The sequence below is a fragment of the Rhamphochromis longiceps genome, linkage group LG23 (assembly GCF_057381845.1).
Source record: "Rhamphochromis longiceps isolate RC_006_pf linkage group LG23, R_longiceps_female_GT1.1, whole genome shotgun sequence".
Lineage (NCBI taxonomy): Eukaryota > Metazoa > Chordata > Actinopteri > Cichliformes > Cichlidae > Rhamphochromis > Rhamphochromis longiceps.
Genome location: NC_140578.1, coordinates 21,306,841 through 21,332,347, shown reverse-complemented (window position 1 = coordinate 21,332,347; position 25,507 = coordinate 21,306,841). Strand labels below are relative to the sequence as shown.

At 40.9% G+C, this 25,507-nt stretch overlaps 1 protein-coding gene and 1 long non-coding RNA gene across 16 annotated transcripts in view; one reads left to right on the top strand and one right to left on the bottom strand.

Annotated features, from left to right (window-relative positions):
* Window positions 1–900: 900 nt before the first annotated feature.
* LOC146641858 (uncharacterized) lies at window positions 901–4,316 on the top strand. Its single transcript, XR_014909755.1, has 2 exons — window positions 901–3,233; window positions 3,741–4,316. It is a non-coding gene; the product is annotated as an uncharacterized LOC146641858 (long non-coding RNA).
* A 15,619-nt stretch (window positions 4,317–19,935) lies between these two features.
* Window positions 19,936–25,507, bottom strand: part of LOC146641855 (CLIP-associating protein 1-A-like) — a 55,565-nt gene continuing 49,993 nt past the window's right edge. For 4 of the 15 annotated variants that reach the window (XM_085399407.1, XM_085399405.1, XM_085399419.1 and 1 more), the window contains one exon: window positions 19,949–25,170. In XM_085399407.1, the coding sequence (XP_085255533.1) occupies window positions 25,087–25,170 (84 nt within the window). In that variant the 3' untranslated portion in view covers window positions 19,949–25,086. Of the gene's footprint in view, window positions 25,171–25,507 lie in introns of all 15 variants that reach the window. The other 11 variants (XM_085399408.1, XM_085399409.1, XM_085399413.1 and 8 more) reach the window with 6 other exon arrangements.

Here is a 25,507-nt window from a genome sequence, read left to right as displayed (position 1 = left end):
TATGAAAAAATGTGATCACCAAGAATATCCTAAAAATGGCATTGAGGTGGGTGTTACAGTAAAGAAAAAAAAAAGTAGCCAAATTTTCATCGGAAAATGTTGAATTTTAGTAAAAACAATGCTCTGTAGTTTGATACTGTCGTTACAGACAAAGCAGATGTTTAAAGCCTTTGGACGCACATTTGAAATGCACTCATTCTCCTTATCAGCTGGAAACATTAAAGCCGTAAAATGACTTTTTCAAACGGATAAAAACTATTGAACAGCAGCAATGTTGAGCCTGTTCCAAAATTTGAATGTACATGTGTTGAAGGTGCGGGTCTTGTTGAATTATTAAACATACTTTCTTTAATTTTTCGAGCCACAAAAACAACAACTTTTAATTTTCTTCTGCTTGAGTCTCGGCCTCGGGTAGCTCTACTTATCATTGCTCAGTCAGTCGTCTGTTTGTGCTACTTTTTTTCAAGGAGCAGTGGATTATTGGTAAGGGTGACTTTATGTGTTTAGCTACTTAAGTGGAAGTACTGTGGAAAGTTTTACCTTACATACATAGATCTACCAGTACAGCTTCTGAGGTAACTGTTTACAAAATGTTATAATCTATTCAAAGGTTCTTTGCAATTTTACATTGATAAACATTATCCTTAACACATTTGGCCCACATAAAGTACTATGGCCATCACACTGTCATTTAGAATTGTTTAAATAACTCGTGTCTTAAGTCCTTCCATCAAACAGAAAATTAAAAAAAAAAAAAACATGGTTCACTTTTATATCACAAAATGTTAGAAATATAAGCCGTTCATAACAACCTGAAAGGTTGGGAGTTTAAAATGCAAACCGATGGAAGCAGAAGTAGAAGACTATAATGTCACAGAGCACACGGTGTCTATTAATGTGTAGACATGTATAAATAAGAGCTTAATAAAGATGCTTAATTTCTTAAGAAATAAACAGGTGGAGTGATCTTTATCAAAAGTGGATGTTGCATCTGTGGCTAAACCACTGTACCCAAAAAAACTTTAAAAATCTACTGTGTGTGAGGCTGTGTAAGTAAAGCTTGCCCTTCACACCTGCGTGTAATAAACCATTTGTTGGGGGTTGTGGATTTGGCACCTCAGCATTGTGAAAGTGGGGAAACATGTTTCTGGCTGTGCATAAGATTCCTCCTTACAACTTAGAATCTCAGTTCTAAATGAAATTCAGATGTTTTTTTTAAGTATGGCTAATGTATTAATTGACTTCTAAGGCGCACACACACACACACACACACACACACACACACACACACACACACACACACACACACACACACACACACACACACACACACAAGAACAACACAGAGAAGAAGAAGAGGGGGTCGTTTTACTACACATCATAAAAACGCAATCATTCATCTTCCAACTGTATCTTTCTGTTCTGGCTTTAGAGTCATAGGTTGTTTACTGAGCCGTACTTTGGGAGTCATACTGTTGTGATACTGAGGAGAAAAGGGTAAGGTTTGATAGACTAAACCCTTACACACATAACTTGAAAAACCTAAAGAGTGTGTGAGACTGCTAGCTGTGTTGTTCAGCATTAAACTCATCTACAAATGTGTTAGTAAAGAGCGACTTGTACTTCTGTCCCATTAAGCAACGGTTTAACAAATTTCACTGCAAACTATAAAAGGAATCTGGATTTATATAGAACATAGTAGTGATGGATTAAGTGCAGGAAACACTAGTATAAGGTGTCTATTGAACAAATCTCCTTCAGCGTTCAAAATGACCAAAGTGAGGCCTACAGGCGTTTCTCTCGGTTGGTTGTGTTCAGGGAAAAAGCAGCTAAATACACTGAGACTGCTCCGCATTGTTAGCGAGTTAACTCTGGATATCTGTAGGTTTTGTCAAACTTGGAGTGAACAAAAGCAGAAAAACAGTAAAAGATGCAGACAGTGAAAGTCTGGTTTATTTCATGAACACAATGAAACATTTTACAGTCCACAGAGCAAAGTAGCATACATGATAAATAGATACACATAACATGAGAAGTAAAACTCGTCGTCTTACCACATGTTATATTCTGTAAACTTAAAATAACCACAGAAATTAGAGTTTAGTGTTTTAAAGTCATTATTAAAAACATGAGTCAACATTACTGAAGTGACGCTTTAACGATGCGTCTTATCACCGTGTTTATGATGATAAAACATGTTCTCTCGTTAGTAGATGTCAGCGCTGTCACTTGTCATGAAAATGTCCAGAGCCAGGGTTCCTCTTTAATCACCATTGATCATTAATAGGGTCACAAAAGATTTGTCACATTATCCCCATAAACAAAATTGCTTTTATAGAAATCATTGTGATACAAATATTTAGATTCTTGATTCACAATGTGCACGAACTCAAAATCTTTAGAGGTTCATATTTATAAAGTATCGCAAATAATACATTTATACCATTGTATGAGCTACACTTCTTGTAAAAAACTGATTGAAAAAAGCTCCTGTCGTGACCTTCCTTCTGTGAGGACACACACACACACACACAGAGAGAGAGAGAGAGAGGGGGAAGATCATTAGGATTGGAGGCGTTTTTGGATTTTCACTTATTGTTGGCTTTACAGTCACATAAAATTCATTCCAATTTTTTTGCCTTTGCTTCAATTAAGGTGTTTCTTTAAATCTACAGCAGCTTCCTTTTCAAAAAGTTTACTGACATAGTAAGGAAGTAGCTAGGGAACTCAGTAAGTATGAGCAACAACAGCTTAGGGACTGTTTCTACAATAAAGAGGAATTCATCATCATCCGCAGTTCATCAAAAAAAAAAAAAAAAAAAAAAAAAAAAGTGCCATTAAAAACAATTCAGCAGATCCTCAAAGTATGGATACAATCTGTTTTCAGCTGTAGAGGTACGCTTCACGTACTTATCAACATGCAGTTTAGAGGCTTGCATTAGAGTGCTTTGGTACTTGGGCCTCTTTTATTTAGCACGGTTATACCATTGTGTATTTAGCTATATAAATATGCTCAAGAGTCTATTGTATGTTTGTCATGCAATTAAAAATTCAAAAATATAATTTTTAAATCACTATCCTGAGAGCCTAGCTGCAGCGAGACCTTTCTTTCACACGGATTCCTGGATGTGCGTTGGATCCGACTTTGCTACCCACACAGAGCGTTTCTGACAGTCGGGCGCTGCTTATACAATAGAGAAAAGCAACAATACACCGTGTTTCTCTGCTCCAAGGTAAGGATGTCTGTTATACCCAGCGCATAAATGTCTCTGTGTTAACGCTGATTATTCAAACCCTGTTGAAAATGTGACATATTTGTTATCCAAAAACATTTCCTCTAAATTTGCAAAGTTACTGATTTAAAAATTATATTTTTGAATTTTTAATTGAATTTAATTTTTAATTAAATCAGTAACTTTGCAAATTTAGAGGAAATTTTTTTTTTTGATGAACTGCGGATGATGATGAATTCCTCTTTATTGTAGAAACAGTCCCTAAGCTGTTGTTGCTCATACTTACTGAGTTCCCTAGCTACTTCCTTACTATGTCAGTAAACTTTTTGAAAAGGAAGCTGCTGTAGATTTAAAGAAACACCTTAATTGAAGCAAAGGCAAAAAAATTGGAATGAATTTTATGTGACTGTAAAGCCAACAATAAGTGAAAATCCAAAAACGCCTCCAATCCTAATGATCTTCCCCCTCTCTCTCTCTCTCTCTGTGTGTGTGTGTGTGTCCTCACAGAAGGAAGGTCACGACAGGAGCTTTTTTCAATCAGTTTTTTACAAGAAGTGTAGCTCATACAATGGTATAAATGTATTATTTGCGATACTTTATAAATATGAACCTCTAAAGATTTTGAGTTCGTGCACATTGTGAATCAAGAATCTAAATATTTGTATCACAATGATTTCTATAAAAGCAATTTTGTTTATGGGGATAATGTGACAAATCTTTTGTGACCCTATTAATGATCAATGGTGATTAAAGAGGAACCCTGGCTCTGGACATTTTCATGACAAGTGACAGCGCTGACATCTACTAACGAGAGAACATGTTTTATCATCATAAACACGGTGATAAGACGCATCGTTAAAGCGTCACTTCAGTAATGTTGACTCATGTTTTTAATAATGACTTTAAAACACTAAACTCTAATTTCTGTGGTTATTTTAAGTTTACAGAATATAACATGTGGTAAGACGACGAGTTTTACTTCTCATGTTATGTGTATCTATTTATCATGTATGCTACTTTGCTCTGTGGACTGTAAAATGTTTCATTGTGTTCATGAAATAAACCAGACTTTCACTGTCTGCATCTTTTACTGTTTTTCTGCTTTTGTTCACTCCAAGTTTGACAAAACCTACAGATATCCAGAGTTAACTCGCTAACAATGCGGAGCAGTCTCAGTGTATTTAGCTGCTTTTTCCCTGAACACAACCAACCGAGAGAAACGCCTGTAGGCCTCACTTTGGTCATTTTGAACGCTGAAGGAGATTTGTTCAATAGACACCTTATACTAGTGTTTCCTGCACTTAATCCATCACTACTATGTTCTATATAAATCCAGATTCCTTTTATAGTTTGCAGTGAAATTTGTTAAACCGTTGCTTAATGGGACAGAAGTACAAGTCGCTCTTTACTAACACATTTGTAGATGAGTTTAATGCTGAACAACACAGCTAGCAGTCTCACACACTCTTTAGGTTTTTCAAGTTATGTGTGTAAGGGTTTAGTCTATCAAACCTTACCCTTTTCTCCTCAGTATCACAACAGTATGACTCCCAAAGTACGGCTCAGTAAACAACCTATGACTCTAAAGCCAGAACAGAAAGATACAGTTGGAAGATGAATGATTGCGTTTTTATGATGTGTAGTAAAACGACCCCCTCTTCTTCTTCTCTGTGTTGTTCTTGTGTGTGTGTGTGTGTGTGTGTGTGTGTGTGTGTGTGTGTGTGTGTGTGTGTGTGTGTGTGTGTGTGTGTGTGTGTGTGTGTGTGTGTGTGTGTGCGCCTTAGAAGTCAATTAATACATTAGCCATACTTAAAAAAAACATCTGAATTTCATTTAGAACTGAGATTCTAAGTTGTAAGGAGGAATCTTATGCACAGCCAGAAACATGTTTCCCCACTTTCACAATGCTGAGGTGCCAAATCCACAACCCCCAACAAATGGTTTATTACACGCAGGTGTGAAGGGCAAGCTTTACTTACACAGCCTCACACACAGTAGATTTTTAAAGTTTTTTTGGGTACAGTGGTTTAGCCACAGATGCAACATCCACTTTTGATAAAGATCACTCCACCTGTTTATTTCTTAAGAAATTAAGCATCTTTATTAAGCTCTTATTTATACATGTCTACACATTAATAGACACCGTGTGCTCTGTGACATTATAGTCTTCTACTTCTGCTTCCATCGGTTTGCATTTTAAACTCCCAACCTTTCAGGTTGTTATGAACGGCTTATATTTCTAACATTTTGTGATATAAAAGTGAACCATGTTTTTTTTTTTTTTAATTTTCTGTTTGATGGAAGGACTTAAGACACGAGTTATTTAAACAATTCTAAATGACAGTGTGATGGCCATAGTACTTTATGTGGGCCAAATGTGTTAAGGATAATGTTTATCAATGTAAAATTGCAAAGAACCTTTGAATAGATTATAACATTTTGTAAACAGTTACCTCAGAAGCTGTACTGGTAGATCTATGTATGTAAGGTAAAACTTTCCACAGTACTTCCACTTAAGTAGCTAAACACATAAAGTCACCCTTACCAATAATCCACTGCTCCTTGAAAAAAAGTAGCACAAACAGACGACTGACTGAGCAATGATAAGTAGAGCTACCCGAGGCCGAGACTCAAGCAGAAGAAAATTAAAAGTTGTTGTTTTTGTGGCTCGAAAAATTAAAGAAAGTATGTTTAATAATTCAACAAGACCCGCACCTTCAACACATGTACATTCAAATTTTGGAACAGGCTCAACATTGCTGCTGTTCAATAGTTTTTATCCGTTTGAAAAAGTCATTTTACGGCTTTAATGTTTCCAGCTGATAAGGAGAATGAGTGCATTTCAAATGTGCGTCCAAAGGCTTTAAACATCTGCTTTGTCTGTAACGACAGTATCAAACTACAGAGCATTGTTTTTACTAAAATTCAACATTTTCCGATGAAAATTTGGCTACTTTTTTTTTTCTTTACTGTAACACCCACCTCAATGCCATTTTTAGGATATTCTTGGTGATCACATTTTTTCATATTTATGCTTTTGGCACTGAGGGTATCTAATACGCATGTTGTCACTGTGTTTGTACTACCAGCTGTGAGGGCTCTGCTTTTGCTTTGAGCAGTCTGTTTTTATTTTGTCTCGTGAGTGTGTGTGTTTTTCAAACTGCTGGGCTGCAGAATGAAAGATTCCATCTTGTGTGTCTGTGACTTAGAAATTGTGACGGACTCCTCCTCTCTGCTTTTTTATTCCCCTCCAACAGATGGCGCGCTTCCGGAGGTTTCCCCCTCCCTCTAAAAACTTTTTTTCCCAACAACAGATGACGCGCTTCCGGAGGTTTCCCCCCTCCCTCTAAAAACTTTTTTTTTCCCCAACAACAGATGACGCGCTTCCGGGGTTCACCCCCCTTCTCAGGATGCAATTCGACACGCGGGGGGTTTCCCACCCCCCTTCTCCGGATGCGATTCGTCACGCTCATTACACACTTCCGGGGGGGAGGGGGGGGAGGTCAAAAGGTCGTGATTAGGGCCATCAATCACTTCGGATCAAATTTTGTCATAAGCTGTAGGGTATTAACTCTCTCACCATCTGTGGGGAATTTCCTCAAAAATAAACCCACACTGGGAGCACGACCGGCGGGTAGCCTGCCGGTGACCTGCCGATGGAGTGGATAGTGTGGCTGAACAGACGCTGACCTCACAGCTGCTGCTTGAGGACATGCAGTTATCAATTACTGGTTAAAAATCTGCAGTTTTTTTTATAAACTGTTTTTATTCATTATCAAGAAAAGCATAAAACATGCAGACAAGAAAGAAAGAAAGAAAGAAAGAAAAGAAAAGAGAAAAAAAAACCCAAAGGGAATATATTACAGTCATTATATACCTGTACAAATATACATATGGTGTAAAGAGGAGAGAGAGAAAAAACAACAACAAAAAAAACATATTTTCGCTCAATTACCCACAGATTTAGAAAGAGAAAAGGCTAAACTCCAAGAGTGAATTATTGTCCTTTACGCTTACTTCCTATTTAACTGAGAACATCTTAATCTCAACCATCCCCCCTCAACAGTTGGGACAAATCATTTGGCAAATAAGAAAGCAAAGGGGACCAAACATTGAGACCCTCATTTCCTCCTAAAATAGCAGAAGTTCTTTTGTGAGGAATAACTTTTAAATAATTCTCTGTACCACAAAGTCACAGAGGGGGTTTATCCTTAACCCAATTAATGAAAATACATTTCCTAGCTACCAGCAATAGTTTGTCACATAATTTGCACTGCAAGTGATACATCTGCAGTTAAAAAGAGACAAAACTGCAGGACTGGCAGACATAGGGAGCTGAAATGACATTGGAATATTAAGCATTAGATTAGATTATTTAGCTTTATAATTACAGGCCCTGGTAAAACTGTGGCATCAGTATAATATGAGATTCGTGAATTAGCTGTATTAAGAGTATTATAGTGGTTATATGATGCTAGGAGAAAAGCTGTAGCTGTAATGGAGTGAGATTTTCACATATCATGCTGCAGCAGTCTTGCCTTAATGCAGGGCTGGGATAGATTTGGATGAAAACAACAAAAAAAATCTGCTGAAAAAAGCCTAACAAATTGTACGTCTAATGTGTTTTGTTAGGTTTTGTGCACACAACATATATTGTACAATGTAATGCCATGTTTTAATGCATTTTTAACCTGCTACTGACAACTCAAAAAATAGAATTTGCAAAGTGTTTTAAAGACACATGTAAAAATAAAAAATAAGAATACAAAGATTTTCATTGCTGATTTCCTGCTTTTTCACTTATTGTCCGTGCAGTCATCATCAGAATCAGAATCAGAATGGGTTTATTGCCAGATGTTGAGGTTTACAACATTAGGAAATTGCTGCGGTGCTTCAGTGCAGACAATAAGAATTAAAGTGCTATGTAGAAAGAAAGATATGTGCATGAGATATACATGAGATATATACATGAGAATAAGAATTATGAGTGCTACGTAGAAAGATATATACATGAGTGCAGGTGGTGATCAGTGCCAAACATGAAATGATGCAGTGACACAGCGTAGGGTCATGTGTTAGTGGCGGGGACAATCATGTGGTTATTGTTCATGTGTCCAACAGCAGAGGGGAAGAAACTGTTCTTGTGGCGAGAGGTTCTGGTGCGAATGGACCGGAGCCTCCTGCCTGAGGGGAGCAGGTCAAACAGACTGTGTCCAGGGTGAGAAGGGTCAGCTGAGATCCGGGCTGCACGCCGCAGTGTCCTGGAGGTGTACAGGTCCTGCAGAGATGGGAGTCTGCAGCCAATCACCTTCTCAGCAGAGCGCACAACACGCTGCAGTCTCTGTTTGTCCCTGATAGTGGCTCCAGCGTACCACACGGTGATGGAGGAGGTGAGGATGGACTCGATGATTGCAGTGTAGAATTGCATCATCGTCCGTGTTGGCAGGTTGAATTTCTTCAGCTGCCTCAGGAAGTACATCCTCTGCTGGGCTTTCTTTATGACGGAGGTGATGGTGGGCTCCCACTTCAGGTCCTGGGTGATGGTGGTACCCAGGAAGCGGAATGAGTCCACAGAGGTGATGGGGGTGTCAGTCAGGATGATGGGGGGGAGTGGGGCTGTGTGCTTCCTGAAGTCCACAATAATCTCCACTGTCTTCTGGGCATTCAGCACCAGGTTGTTGTGGCTGCACCAAGACACCAGATGTTCAACCTCCCTCCTGTAGGCAGACTCGTCCCCGTCCGAGATGAGCCCAATGACGGTGGTGTCATCTGCGAATCATACCTGACCATTTGCCTTAACAAACAAACAAAACAAGCTATAAAAAAAAAAGACAGACAGCTTAGCAAATAACCCATTTTAGGTCCTAAGATACTGGCAGCCAGCCACATCTGTGACAGATCTTCTGACAGATGGTGATCATCCTGAGACTCCTCCTGTTTATTTGGGATCTCTTCCTGCTTAGAAGTAAGAGCGTCACCTTTAGCACTAGTGACTTTGTCGGAAGGCTGAATTTTCCTGGATGTCCTCCTTCTGACTTTGTCATCTTCTCTGCCTCCTGCTAAGAGCTCCATCATGTCGGACTGGAGTTAATTCAAAACTGGAAACTTAAGGTTTTGGATATAGGACTTCACATAAATGTCGAGAGTCTGGCTGTTTACTGCCATCATCTGTCTTTTACTATTTTCTACCCTAATAATCTCCAGTCACTGGCGCAGAGAAGTTCATGGACCAATGCCAGCAGGGGTTGTTCTAGTTCTAGTTCTGCTAATCAGCTTCTCCTGTTTATGTAGTAGGATCCTGGGACCTTGATGCTGACATGGATCGTGCAGCAGAAACAGCCTTACCAGGCTGGATAGATATATAAATGCAATCCATTATTATTATTATTCATTTATTTATTTAAATAAAGACTCCTAAACTTCTGCTGTGCGGATTGAATCCATGGTTAACAGGGTCAAGCTACAATGATATTTCCTCTTACATTGTGAAATTAGAAAAAAAAAAAAATCAAAATAACAGATGGGTTCACTTCTTGTTTACAGTGGTAATAAACAGGTTGACAGCTGAGTTCAGGCAGGAGTTTCTGTGGACTGATGTTTGTAGAGACACTGTGAGCTATAGCGAAAGAAGAGGGCCTGGCGAGGTGGAGGTAGGAGAGCAGAGAAATGAAAGTCAGCAGAAGTAAGACAGAATTCGTATGTGTGAATGAGAGAGAGACAGGTGTAACAAGGAGAAGATGTAGTGAGTCCTGCCATGATGTACAGTTTGGAGACAGTGGCCCTGACAAAAAGACAAGAGGCAAAACTGAAGATGATTAAATTTTCATTTGGAGTGACCAGGAGGGAAAGGATTTGAAACGAGTACATCAGTTTTTCTAATCAAAGACACAGTCAGTTCATTTCTTTATAATCAGAATCAGAATCAGAAAGGGTTTTATTGCCAAATGTTGAGCAGGTTTACAGCATTAGGAAATTGCTGCGGTGCTTAGTGCAAACATACTGTCAGATAACGCTTAAATAGACATAAAAATAAAAATTAAAAGTGCTAAGTAGATAGATATATACATGAGTGCAGGTGGTGATCAGTGCAAACATGGAATGAACACAGCGTAGGGTCATGTGTAAGTGGTGGGAACAGTCATATGGTTATTGTTCATGTGTCCAACAGCAGAGGGGAAGAAACTGTTCTTATGGCGAGAGGTTCCGGTGCGAATGGACCGGAGCCTCCTGCCTGAGGGGAGCAGGTCAAACAGACTGTGTCCAGGGTGAGAAGGGTCAGCTGAGATCCGAGCTGCACGCCCCAGTGTCCTGGAGGTGTACAGGTCCTGCAGAGATGGGAGTCTGCAGCCAATCAGCTTCTCAGCAGAGCGCACAACACGCTGCAGTCTCTGTTTGTCCCTGACAGTGGCTCCAGCGTACCACACGGTGATGGAGGAGGTGAGGATGGACTCGATGATTGCAGTGTAGAATTGCATCATCGTCCGTGTTGGCAGGTTGAATTTCTTCAGCTACCTCAGGAAGTACATCCTCTGCTGGGCTTTCTTTATGACGGAGGTGATGGTGGGCTCCCATTTCAGGTCCTGGGTGATGGTGGTACCCAGGAAGCGGAATGAGTCCACAGAGGTGATGGGGGTGTCAGTCAGGATGATGGGGGGGAGTGGGGCTGTGTGCTTCTTGAAGTCCACAATAATCTCCACTGTCTTCTGGGCATTCAGCACCAGGTTGTTGTGGCTGCACCTGGTGTTCATGTCAGAGCCACAGGTCTGTAGTCATTTAGTCCAGTGATCCTTGGTTTCTTGGGGATTATGGTAGAGGACTTGAAGCAGGGGTGTCAAACTCCAGTCCTTGAGTGCCGGTGTCCTGAAACTTTTCCACGTGTCCCAGATGAGACACACCTGAATACAATTAGTAGGTCATTAGCAAGATGCTATAGAACTTGACTGCATGCTGAGGTGGCAATTCAGCCATTTGACTCATGTTACAGCAGCTCATGAGTGAGTGAACATGGTGCAATAAAAGTACCTCTAGTAACAGAGTTTTCCAAACACTTACATTTACTTAAATTTACTTGAGTAGGGTTAGGGGGCGCCACTTCAGCATGCAGTCAAGTTCTATACTCTTGCTAATGACCTACTAATTGTACTCAGGTGTGTTGCAACAGGGACATATGGAAAAGTTCAGGACACCAGCCCTCGAGGACTGGTGTTTGACACTCCTAATTTAAAGCATCCACTAAAACCTTGTGAGTTAAAATAATAATAATAATAATAATAATAATGCTTAGGTTGCTTAGGCTGCTGCCCCCGCGACCCGGCCCCGGACAAAGCGGATGAAAATGGATGGATGGATGGATAATAATAATAATAATAATAATAATAATAATAATAGCAAATCACTTGTTTTGAGAAAAATCAAAGATATTTTTGAACTATAAAGTTTAAACTACAACACATTACATTAAACTCAACGCTGTATTTTATTAAATCTTTTGCTGATGTCACATGCTGTAGAATGATTTGCAAGAATATCAGATTACTCAATTAACTGGTCAAAATCTACAGTTCTACCGATTAATTGCTCCTTCCATAATTCCTCTTCTACACCACTGCAATCGGGAAATATAAAATATTTAGGTATTAATGTTTCTCCCAAGCTTGCAGATCTAACTAAATTAAACCATATCCCACTTTTAAAGAAGGTAGAAGATGATCTGGCTAGATGGAAATGTCTACCCATATCACTCATGGGAAGGGTTGCCACTATAAAAATGATGGTCTTACCAAAAATAAATTATTTATTCTCAATGATCCCAACTAAACCGCCACAAGATTGGTTCAGATCTCTAGATTCATGTATGTCCAAATTCCTTTGGAAAAATAAACCCCCACGTATAAGCTTAAAAACACTACAAAAGACCAAGGATAAAGGAGGACTAGAACGGCCTAACTTTCAGCACTACTTCTTAGCCAACAGGCTTCAGTTTATCTCAGGATGGCTAAAACACACCCTCTTAGATGAACCTTGGCTAGATGTAGAACAAGCACTCTGCAATAATCTAGAGATCTCAGACCTACCATTTATCAGCTCAAACATCCAACAACATGAATGCTTTAAAAGCATCAACATCAGCTCTTCTCTGACAGCATGGTGGGAGTTTCTAAATTTGACGGCGTCTTCATTAATCCCATGCAAACGTACACCTATCTGGAACAACCCTGACATATTACAAAACAATAATATGATAAACTTTTCAGATTGGAGTGATAAAGGAATCAAATATTTAGAACATATACTAGAAGGAACAGAATTTATTTCATTTGACGGACTAGTTACACAATATGGGATCAACAAGAAAAGATTTTTAGAATATCAACAAATTAAATCCATAGTAAAAAAGAAATTTAAACCGGGTCAAGTTGAACTACAAACACCACCAAGTGTGGTTCAATTTCTTACTCTTAAACCCCCCAAATTACTATCCAAAATATACAGAATGCTTTCTAAAACAGATGAATCAATATCACTTCCTATTGCAAAATGGGAAGCGGATTTATCAGTTAACTTAGACCTAAACTTCTGGTCTCAGATTTGCTTAAAAACCTTTCATCTAATTAGAAATCCCAGTCTTCAATTAATTCAATACAAAATATTACATAGAGTGCACTATACAGGTCATCGGATGTTCAAGATGGGCTTTACGTCTACCAACAACTGCTCACACTGCCAAACCAATTCACCGGACAATTATATCCACGCTCTTTGGTTCTGTCCACCAGTTCAGAAGTTTTGGCGCGAGATATGTGAAGACTTATCGAAGTGTCTGAAATGTAACATTCCAACTTCCCCTTTAGTGTGTTTGTTGGGCAGCTTAGATAATGTCACTTCAGAAAAGAATATCGCCCATATGGTTTTCACTGCCCTATGCATAGCCAAGAAAACAGTCCTCATGAACTGGAAAAATAAAAATAATCTTAATTCTAACCAATATAGAAATTATCTATTAGATTACATTAGTCTTGATACAGCCTCTGCCACCACATCAGATCAATTGCTCTGGGCTCCTTTGATCAGCTTCATCACCTAGTGGGGGTGGGGGGTCATAGTTTGGTCCCGCCTTCACTGTTGTGATTGGTGTGGGGGTAGGGACAGGCTTAGGGCGTCGGGGGGTTCCCCGGAGGCATCTTCCTTGGGGGGCTCAACCCGGGGTAGCGGTCATGTCCGGTTAGGGGCTCTGTTGGCTCTCAGGTGACTGTTTCCTCGCGGCTGCGTGCAGCGGGGCTAGGGGAGGGTCTGTGCTGACGGACGTGGGTTACTGACCTGGTAGCCTGGCTGCCCCTGGGTGGGTCCGGGATGGGCGTGAGGTTCTGGGGGCGCTCCGTCTCTGGGCTGGGACCCGGACCGGGCCTCGGGGGCTTGGGTCCTGGTTGGTATGTTGCCGGGGTTGTGGGCGGGTGGGTGCATGGGGGCCCAGCCCTGGAGCAGGGTGCTGCCGGTGCGTCGAGCCACCTGGGGGGCTCTTCAACTGGTGGGGGAGATTGTCACATCTTGCAGGAGCTTTCCTCTCCTCAGGAGCTCCCTCTGCAGGAGTGGGAGATACAGGAGAGGTGGAGGAAGATCTCAGCCTGGGTGTTTATTGTCTTATGTAGTCTGGAAGATGAGTGGATGGTGGGGTGGGTGCAGTTTTCTCTGTGGTGGGGTTGGGTGGACTGTCCCGGGCTCTGTGGGGCCGGGCGGCGCTGCTGCACTGGGCCCCGGTCTGGATGGGCCTGGGCCCCCTTTCCCTGGCGGGTCGCGGAGTATGGGGGTGCCTACTGGGGTCAGCGGGGGAGCTGGCCCCAGGGAGGGGTCACTTGCCCCTCCCTTCCTTCCCTCCCCATCTCCAGCTGCCTCCCTCTTCCCGCTCCACCACAACCACCCACACATGCAGGGCCTTGGAGTAGGGGTATGTCACCAGGGTGCAGAGGAGGCTACCCCCCCCCCCCCCCCCCCCCCTCTGTCCCCTTCTGGCTGCCTCTGCCTCAATTTTATCCCACAACTTAGACATTCACATTACTCACACTCTCATTACACATACATATAGGATCTTGGGGGTGGGCACAATACACGGAGTCCAAAGTACCATCAGGGTGTACACCCCACCCCTGGCATCGTTGCCCACCTCTCAATGTTAAATACACGTAGACATTGAGGGCTAGCAGGAGGGACCATGCGCTTACCTGCTGCTCTCTGGCAGGTAGCTCCATGCCCTCCTGGGTTTTAAATGCACCTTAGAACACACATGCATCAACACTACAATGAGCGGGTGGAGGGAGGTTTGGAGTCTTCTCTCACCCCCATTCTCTGCGACCTGCTGGAGCGGGGGGGCTAGGACTAGGAGGAGGAGTTGGCCGTCCGACTGCGGTCTGGAGTGTGGAGCCTTCCTGCTGCTGCGGAGTCGGGGCGGTCTGCCTCCCCCCACCGCAGGGAAAAGGGAAACACCACCTGGGTCTGGGTGCAGTTCCCCCCTCCAGGGGCGGGGGCACCTAGACCCGGTTTGTAGAGTACGCTTGGGGAGTGTGATCGTGTGTACAACGTCTCTTTATGTCTGTCTCCACGTTGGTTGAGTGTGGAGTAAGTGCATATGAGAGCATGAGGGTGGGAATGGATGTTTGTATCTGTGTGTGCCTGTATGTCTGTGTCTATATGTCAGGTTGGGTGTCAGGCGCCACCTCTCTGGGGACATCTCAGGCCCTCCAAGGTTTGGAGGCCTATCTCCCCCTACCACCACTTCCCCTGCCAGTGGCGGACCCCCTCAGACATCGGTGCGTTGGTGGTTCTTTGTGTCCGGGGATGGGCGTCCAGGTACACACCGGCTCACTCCTTGGCGGCCGCTTATCGGGGCCTGGAGCCTGGGGCTCGCTCGGGCCACTTCGGAGGTGGGGTGCCCCCGGCCTCTCGGCCTGGGGCTCGGTCACTCAGGCGCAGCTGGCTGCCGGCGGAGCTCACGGGCGCGTCACTGCAACTCCCCCTGGCTTCTGCTCCGCGGCTGCTGAGTGAGCCCTCATCTGGGACGCCCCTCAGCTCTTTCTGGGACAGTGGCGCGGCTGCCCCTCTGTTGGTCTTCCTTGGTCTCTTGTGTTCTGGGGGCCTCTGGATGTCTGGAGTTTTGATCTCCTCCACACCTGCTTCATGCCCTGGAGGACGGGGCTGTGGCCCCCCCACACCTTCTAGCAGATCATTACATGAAGGAACCTTTTAAAAAACAAAAAACAAGCGCGTCCATGCTCACAGGTGTACACACGGGTGATCACACCCACAAACTACACCCTTTTTGGCTCCTACCTCAAAGCACACTGTGTTCTGTTGATCTTATGTGCTGCACAATAATGTTTAATATTTAGTATTTACTGTCATATTCCCATATATCATTGTGATGTTGTTTATTCTATTACTCTTGTTCTCTTCTGCTTGCTTTCTTTTTTCTTTCTCAGCAGGTGATCCAGGTGATTGATATATGCATTTTTTTTCTCTGCCCGTTCTGTTGGTTTTTGTCTTTTGCCCTTCTCCCCCGTCCCTCTTCTCAGCTGTTTCTCTTTCCCTCTTTCTTTCTCCCCTTCTTTCCCCCAGTCAAGTCTGTCCCGTATTCAGTAAGTGAAAATAAAATAAACAATAAAAGGTGAATCAAATGGACCATTACGGCAAGGCTGGGATGGTCAATTTGGTAAAGTAAATCCGTTGGGCATCTTTCTTTGCCTTTAGACAACAATTCTGATGGCAAAAGAGCCAAACGGGACAGGCAAAAAAAAAAAAAAAAAAAAAAAAAAGGTGATGATTTCTTCTCAGTGAGAGGCAGCTTGGCAGCAAAAACAGTCTTAAAATTGCCAGTCAGTATAAAAGAGCTCCTCTGAACGTCCCTGGTCTTAGTGAGAGAATTCGTTCTTATGGTAGAGTCTATTTTACTTACTGCGGTGTCCTGTGCTGCTGGTCTGATAACAACTGTCTCGACCAGTACAGCAGGAGAAAGTGGAAGTGTCGTAGGGGGATGATGGCGAAGGTACCGTTTCTTCCTTAAGGGTGGATAGAGCGATTTGGCAATAAACATTGGCGAAAAATGCTGCTGGCGCTGAGAACACCAAGTGGTGAGGGCTTCTAGGAGGACAGCTGAAGCTTCCTTCCCCGACCCGCCCATGCCAAACAGTTCAAAGCTGAGCCTCACTCTCAGATCTGTTATTATTTGTTTTAGTCCGCTAATATCCAGGAAACCGACAGTGGGGATAGTGGACGACAAAAAATGATTTAAAAAAAAAAAAGAAAAGAAAAATCGACCTCCAGCTGCCTCTTGTAGGGGTCCGCAGCGTGGATTATCCTCCCGTAGTAATCCCACAGCTGCATGAGATACTCACCCTCTGAGGCGAAAAGTGAGTCCACTGGATCCATGCTGGTCGTGTCGTTCTGTCAGGGCTCTATGTGCAGGCGGAGATGAGGATCCAAATGCAGGACTCTGAGACAGAATTGTAACTGAAAATCTCAGCTTTATTGCAGGCACAAAACAAAAACAGAAACCAAACCGTGAAAACACAAACTGGAACACACAGGGAATTCTGAGGGTATGACACAACACTGACACAAAGAGTCTAAGGAGCTTGGAAAAAAAAAGTGTCTGGACTTCTTTAAGTTCCTTGAAGACGTTTCACCTCTCATCCGAGGAGCTTCTTCAGTTCTTAGGGTCAAATGGTGGAGAGTCCCAGATTTAAACCCAGTGCGAGTTTCCCCCCAAAGAGGGACAAAGGACCCCCTGATGATCCTCTACCTAATCACATGAGCCAAGGTGTGAAAACTGGTGTGGGTCACAATCAGCCAGGGTTTCGGGTGAGCTCATTGTGAAACCTGGCCCCACCCGCTTCAGATCTAAACTCCGAAACCATCTCAGAGACGAAACTGTTGATGTGCAGCTCAGGTCTGATCCTAAACACCTTTTTACACAAAGGACACTGACACCTCTCACTGATATCTCAGTGTTAACTGATGCAGTTTTTGCAGAAGTTGTGTCCACATGGTGTGGAGACTGGATCAGTGAAGACATCCAGACAGATGAAGCACAGAAAATGTCTTCAGATAGAAGACAGCTGGCAGCAGACATGTCTGCACTCTGAGTGAGAAAGAAAAGAAAATGTTTTTATTTAAAATTCAGTTTTAATTCTATTTAAAGAGGACTTCTTCTGCTTTTCCTACTTTCCTGTCACATGTCTCCTGTTCCAGTGGTGGATGTTCATGCTAAACATGACCAAAGTTTTAAATAATGTAATCGAGTAATCCGTGTGAGCCCAAAGTTTACACTTCAGACTGCTCTAAAAACTCAGTTTTACACAGTTTTTTTTAAACTGTTAGATCTGTTTGATGACAACACCAGTTGTGGGTGTTAGACAGTATCATGAGTTCAAAAGGGTGATGTTGAATGTTGTCAGTGTAAATACTCAACAGTCAGAAGAGAAAGAAGAATTCTGGAGTAGGTGGATTAAGTGGTACAGGGTGTCTCCAGTGGGGGAGAGAGTGCTGATTGGAGCAAACTTTAATGGACATGTAGGTGAACGGCATAGAATTATAGAGGTGTTGAGGAGATGCTGGATATTTATGATGTTAATGAGAGAGAAAAGGAAGGACAAATGGTGGCGGAGTTTGTGAAAAGGATGGAAATATTTGTGAACACATATGAGATGAAGGAGGAACAAAGGAGTAGAAGAATATGTCCACAGTTAGACTACATCATAGGCAAAAGGTTCAATATGAAAGGGGAGACATTAGGGGAGAATGTTGATTGGCAGCAGTGGTGACTTTGGACACCAAGAAGAGGAAGAATGTGAAGGTAGAGCAAAGTACCGAATGATGGAAGTTGAAGAAGAAAAAAATGGTCCATCTGTCCTCTTGCTGTGTTGTTGCTCTTTCTCTTCTTTTCCTCTCCTACCTTCTTCTACCTGTTCATTCTGTGCAGATAACCTGGAGATCATTGATAAGGAGACTTTGGTTTCTGAGAGATTCTGTGCAAAAAGGAACTGTTGAATTGTCTGTGTGTTTGGAACCTGGACTTGACTATGCAAAACTTTTACCTGAGCTTTTGTGAACCTTAAATTTTAAACAGAACTTTGTTAAACTTTTTTCTAGAGTCCTGCATTTGACTCCAACCTGTTTGGTGGCCCCGAAATAACAATATAGCCAAGATATGGATCTGTGACTAAATGACAACGTTAACAATCAATGTGAATGAACAAAGTGAACTGAAGATTTGTGCTGTACCAGTAAATTATGATGAGTTGCACTTACCAGTGTTTGTAAAGACGGCTGCGTTATTGAGGAAAACCCGTTGATCCAGTTGACCCTGAGAGTAGACATTTAGCTGCATGCTTCTTTGTCTCTAGATGATGATCCACATTTGGACTTTCAAACTGTTCAGTCATAATTATCTGTACTCACCAGTGTTGGAGAGAAGCTCCGTTGTGCTGATATGAAAGGATCAGTGAGCCCAGTTTAATGTTCCTTTGGAAAGAAACTGATTCTTTTCAAGTGAAACTCTGTTGTGACACAATTTCATCTGGTAAATGTTGGAATGCCATCCATCTAGAGTTTTGTGTTGACTCATGCCGCACCTTTGCTGGCTGGTTGGATTCCTCCTCAGAAACATTTGCAGTGCTCAAGTCAGTTTATTTTAATGGGAATTAGAATCTCAATCCAACATTTACAATGCACTGCATCAGTTCCTAAATTGTTGAACAACTAAAGACAAAAAGTTAATCACTTTTAAGCCAATCACAGCTCAAGATTAACTGTAAATTATTCAAATGAGAGAATTCATGTTTGTCAAAGAAGTGGACTTTGCTTGTCTTTGTATTCTTTGTTTGATTCCTAATTTGTGAAAGAGGAGAATTTACATTTGGTCTTTTCAACCAGCATCATCATGATCACCTGTGCTGGACAGAAGCCCTGCTGTGCTTTGTAGCAAAATGTTCAATGAGCTCAGTTTCTCATTCCTCTAAACAGAAACTGAATTTCTTATGCTGCATCTCTCGCTTTCAGGTTCACTTCTGAATTTCTAGTCAGGTGAGACCCAGTGTTTACCAGTAAAGATTCAAATGTAGTCTGATTTCAACTGAATTTCGACCTCTGCCTATGGTGCCTGCAGGTATTTATGGACCTTCAGCTGTGGAAAGGAGTTTCAACTCATCATGGCCATGAATCCAATGGTAATCTTATGCTTTTAATGATTTCCTTGAACTGTATGTTTTTGTTTTTTTAATGATTGTACAGCATACACCTTTAATAATTTCAAAAACCAAGAAGTTTCAATTTATTTTCGATTTTCTCTAATTCACATATGGTCAGAAGTTTACATACAGCCTCAAATATGAACATACATGCCCATTAATATCTGGTTAAATTTTTAGCAGCTGCACCTACGGCATCAATTTCATAATCCTACATCACCTTGTTCTTGAGTGAACATTCAAAAACTTTGGTGTTTATGCTGTCTGCCTGCAGAGCAGGGTGACAACAATATTTCATCAGCCTTTTACAATGACGGGTAATAAAAACAATTTAAAAGCTTATAAAATGGGAAGAATTTTCCTCCACTTGTCCTTTAAATCTATTAATATTTAGTTGAAATTTGCTCTTCATTAGATACCTGTGACCAAGATTAAATTGAGTTTAGACGTCAAATGAATTCGTAGAAAACTGGACCTGGATAAAAAACACAAATGTTGTAATAAAGACAATAGAGAAAAGAAGTCTGATAGTTTATTTCAAGTTCTGCGAAATCTATCACAGGTGAAAGAGAACCAAACATGTAAATATATACAGTCATACACAGGGAAATAAAACAGAATATAAATACTGTGTAGCATGAAAGGAAACTAACCAACTAAAAAAACCAAACTGGAGCCATGCACTGTAAGTCGTTTGAATGGGGAAAAAAAAAGCTTGAAGCGTATTTACAGCATCATTAAAAGGTTTTCTTCTCGCCTTCAGAAGCAGTGAATCATAGTGTTAGTACAGGTTAGTATTGGACAGAACAACCAGGTGTATTGCAAGAAATCTTTCCTCAAAGGCACTCAATCAGGAAATCAAAATAATGTTCTCAAATCTTAATTTCAAGTTGACTACATTTAACGATTCCTGTGACACACTCATGCAGACGCAGTTTCAAGTTACACTGTAGATTGAAATAAAGGGAACTGAGTTTTAGTTGCCAAAACTGTAGCCTAAACTGCAGCAAGTTTAACACCGGATCAGCACCACTGGACTGGACACGCTATGGAGGACTTCGACATTCAGTTCAGAGGGAAACGCTGATCAGATTCTCAAAGCTGAGAAGAGTGACAACGGCCACTGGTACAGTACATTTAACAGTCCAAGTAATGTGTCGGAAGAGATTCAGTAAGGCCTGGAAACATCCTTCACTTTTAAAGACATTCTGGGAAATGTTTGCTTTTTACTGAGAGTCAGACGTATATGCAGGAATGTGCAGAAATAAACACTGGGACCCTCGAGAGGGTGGGTATAGCATTTTGGAAGAACAGAAAGCATTTTTATTTCTACATGCATCCGACAACACACTACCTCTGAAGATGTAAACACAGATTCCATATTGGCTTCACTTTTCAGCCCCAGAGGTTGGAAGTAAAACTAATGCTGAAACTGAAAATCCTCTAATGTGTGCTAGAGGCAGTGTCCCCATAGACTACTGTGGTAAAATGTCCAAATTTATAGCTGAAGTAAACATCTTCACAGCTGCTACAAAAACAGTTTTGGTCAGAGCAAGAGCTGCAAAGTTTTGTAGGTATTGTAATTTCATAAAAACCAGACTGACAGACAAAGCTTGATTTCACTGAGAAATTCCACTAGTTTAAAGTAGAGACCATGCTACACTGGGATCACCTGTTTCACATGTATTAAGGCGTGGCCTATCTGCTTGATGGCCAGATGGTGTGTCACAGGCAGCTATAGGTTTTAGCTGTCTGGTAGACTTCACCTCAGCCTATTGGAGTTCCTAAACTGGACCTCTGGCTTGAGGTGATTAATATATTTGGATAATAAATAGAATCACATCATCAGCATGTAGTGGCAGTTTGTGCTCAGTCCCTTTTGGAGCATTTTAATGCAGTTATCTGACACATGATATGCATTGTGTTGCTGTGATTAGCTGTTCAAGAAGTTTTCGTTTTACAGAGTCAAATTCTAGGATTTTACTTGGATGTTCCTTAGCACTGTCTACTATTGTATGTTAGTTAGTGAAAATGTAGTTAAATTAAGCTAAATGCTTAGAAAAATCAGATAAAGTTCTGACATTCTTGTAAATATCTAAAATTTAGCTTGTAATGATGGATGATCTGTAATGTTCGGATCCCCACGCAAGCCATTTCTACACAAGGGAAAAGGGTCCAAATTTACAGAATGGAATCTCTGTAATCTCATCTGACTCTCAGCAAGAAAACAAATCACTTTGCTGGAAATGTTGGATTATTTCTCATCTTCTGCCCCCTCTGGAGCGTTTGTTTGGACTCACTTAGTGTGCGTGATGGGCGGAGTTCAGCACCAGGAAAGTGCAATCAGTCAGTCGATCAATCACTATTAAAAATTTCAGTCGTTTTTCCATCGTCATCGCTTCACCTACACTTCCTGCTGAGATAAAGTACATACACCAGAGTGGTTAGGCGCGTTTGTTAGTATTATAATAAGCAGCAGAAGGTTTAATTATAGGTGCGCTTATTTGAAAATGACACTTTTTTACACTGACCGGCGGAGCGTCTCAAAGGAGGACCTAAATGGGAATCTACAGTGTTTCCACAAGGAAATCCCAGCTGGATTTCTTGAAGTTTATTGCTAATGTCCACTCTGTTTCTTTTTTTACCACTGGCACTTCACCATTCAGCAGTTCAGCATTGTCGCGCTCATGTAGTAGCATCTAATGATTCAGATCGTCAATCTTTCCCACAGGTTTGTCATTCACATTTTAAAGGTCAAAAAAGTGACTTACATTCGATTTGGGAGCCGCTGATGCAGAGAGCACGGCCGCTAATACTATTTCTGAGATATTTAGGCCTTTATTTTGACCTTCAGCTTGAGCTTTAATATATATATTACAGTATTTTGGAATGAAAGTCCCCTAATCACAGTAGTCTAAACTTGACAGCAGTCATCAAAACTAATCAACTCCCAGTTTAACCCAAGCTGGGCCGTTCAATTCACAGGAGAGAGCAACACTGCTGTCATTACAGTGGTTTTAATTAGGAGCTGATTGACCTTTTAGTTTTTGACAGCCACTAAAAACCCACCATAGCTGAAAAAAAAATTAAACTTATGTGACACTCATCAGCTTGATTTTCCATTTAAAACTCAATAAAAGACAATTTAATCTTTTTTGTTCGTTATATCAGTCTCATATTTACGTAGGACGATGAGAAGCTTTCTACCTTTGGCCTGAAAAAAAAAAAAAAATCATAAATCTGTATTTAATTATTGTCTCCTTTTGGTCACAAAATGTGCATTTTTTTTATTAACATTTACAAAGTGAGTTCAGTCTTTACGTTGTCTAACATAAATTAGATGATGGTGAGGATATTTACAGTCCAAATGAGTGAACGACCAAAGCAATCACCAAAAATATGTTTTCTTTGGAATTTTTCTTATTGTGGTCCTCAGTCTGTCAAGCTGACAGTCATTTTTTACATTTTTTAATAAATAAATACTTCTTTTTTTTTTTTTTTAAATAAGAAGATGGATTAGTGCTATACTTGAAATTAGTGATAATATTTAAATGTTTGTGTGTAATTGGAAAGTATTGCTTTAAGTGTCCTGGTTCTTATATCTACTTTTATGAAAGTATGCATTTAAAGTTCTGACCGGAAATAGGGGAAAAGAAGAAAAGCTCTCCTTAAATTTAGGATCAACCCAAAAAAGTACTGGGCAGACCATCCATCCATCCATCCATGTTCTACAGTTGTGTGCAAAATTTCCTTCCTATCACAACTTAAAAGAAATCTTTGTCTTTCAATAAATCTGCCTGCTATGTTCACATCAGCAGAAATGCTACAGAGAAATCTACACGTGTTTAGGTCAGTATTTTCTGCTGCCGAGTTATCTTTGCGTCATATGTAGAGATCTGTAATGAAAGCTTAAATGAAGTCACATTTTATGTTGATAACTGGAACACATATTTAAACATAAATATTGATAATTTAATGATGATTTAAAGACTAATTACACTATTTTTCAAACTTTTTCTAACAATTAGAAATGAAGTCCAACGCAGTATTTTAACAGCTTGTTTCTCAAACACTGCAATATATTAAAACCTTCTTAAAAACAACATTTATATAAATAAAAGGCAGCATTAAATTTCAAAACTTCCTAAACTAAAGTTAAGATTACTTAAATCCTACAATCAGCTCTTCAACATGCTTCTGTAAGCTGTTTAATCAGCTGAAATTTACCCTGCTGCTGCTAAAGCTTTTATTGTGAAAGTCACGTATACAAGAAAGTGCTGTTCACGCGCATGTAGGACAAATCTAATTTCCAACACTGAATATTAAATCTGTGCAGAGTGGTCTGTCTCTTTCAAACCTCCACCTCATCTCCAACAGCTCATTTAGACAGCTAACTAAAGCAAACCTGTGATTTCAAAATAACTCTCACTCACAAGTCTAGTTCTTCATCTAAAAACACGGCCGTTTCCATTTGACATTTTTTTTCCAATTCAGGTAGAAAACTGTGATCTGTGAGGTGAAATATTTAGCCTTGACTATTAAATGGAAATCTAACTGATGAGTGCCACAAAAACAGAAATAATTTGTTCCTTCTTTTTCACACCTTAAAAAATGACTTTAAAATATAAACACTGCTGTTTTCTGCTGGTTCTCGGGCCCAGAACAATAAAACTTTGCTGATTTGTAGTGCTTAAAATCATTGGCCAGCCAAATGATCAATCACTGTAAACTGAGACGAGCTTCACATCTTTTGAAATAGATTATTCCAGGACTGAGTGCAACCCCGTCGATTCTCCCATCGCACTCACAGAGGCATGAGCCCATTTTCAAAATAAAGCTTGTGTTGATCTTTCGATTATCTCTGGGATTCAGCCTTTTAAAGACCGTAGTGCCACTTTCTGTAACAACTCATTCAAATGTTAAAAACTGGAAAACGTCCCATCGATGAGGCAGTAGTTCACGAAGGAGACTCGCGCTCACTCAAAGCTCTTTACATTCAATAAAAGGTTTGATGTGTCAAAGCAAAACAGTGTCCAGGAAGTGGATTAAAGGTACTAAAAAGGAATAAAAATACTGACAGAAGGAGGAAGCTACACTGCAAAAACTCTCCTCTTCAGGTCCTTCATGGTTCCACGATCTCCTCGGCTTCAAACTGCACCTCACATCCAGGAGATTAAAGACGACGATGATGAGATGAGGAAGAGGAGATCTTGGTTTCAGGCACACGGCCTCTAAAAATTGATCATTTCCATACTGGAAGATGGAAGATGAAGTCTTAAGGCTAATGCATCTAGTGGTGGATCTTCATGAAACGTCTCAAAAGCCAGGGTCACCCTACCTCCAAAAAACGAGCTGAACTTTATGGATGATGGACATGAAACTGGAGCCGTGACAGCATGAGCTCCTCAGGGACTTCAGCTCCATCAGCAGCTGAAGGAATGAGATGGAAGATGGTTTGGGAAACAGAAGCTGGTCAAGAAGATGAGGTGCCAGGCACCTGGTCCTACAAAGAAACTGATGATGATCCCACTGGTGGTGACGTCGCCCCTCAGGTCGATCACCGGCTGATGGAATGAAACCGTTTATAAGCGTGTCTGCGAGGATGGAAGCTGCAGGAGTTAGTAGGAGGAGATGTCGGAGGAGCTGCTGCTGTTGCTGGTGGAGGTCTGCGCCCGCTTGATGTACAGGTTCAGCAGCTTCATCTGCAGGAGGGAAACAGCGGCGCGGTCAGAGGACTCCAAGAGCTCTGCAGATAATCTAAAGCTCACTGCTCTTTAAACACTATACTAAAGTTAAGTTATTGTAACAAAACTTGATTTATATGACAACATTCAAACAGGTAAACACAGTTTAGGTTAGTTCACAATTAAGAAAAAAAACACTGGGAAATTTATGAAAAAAATATATAAAAATGCAAGAAAAATACTGTTAAACAGATAAATTTATGAGAAAGATTTACTAAAAAAAATTGTCAAAATTATGAAAAAAGAGCAAATATCTGTCAAAAATTGAATATTATTAAGAAAAAATTTAAAAATT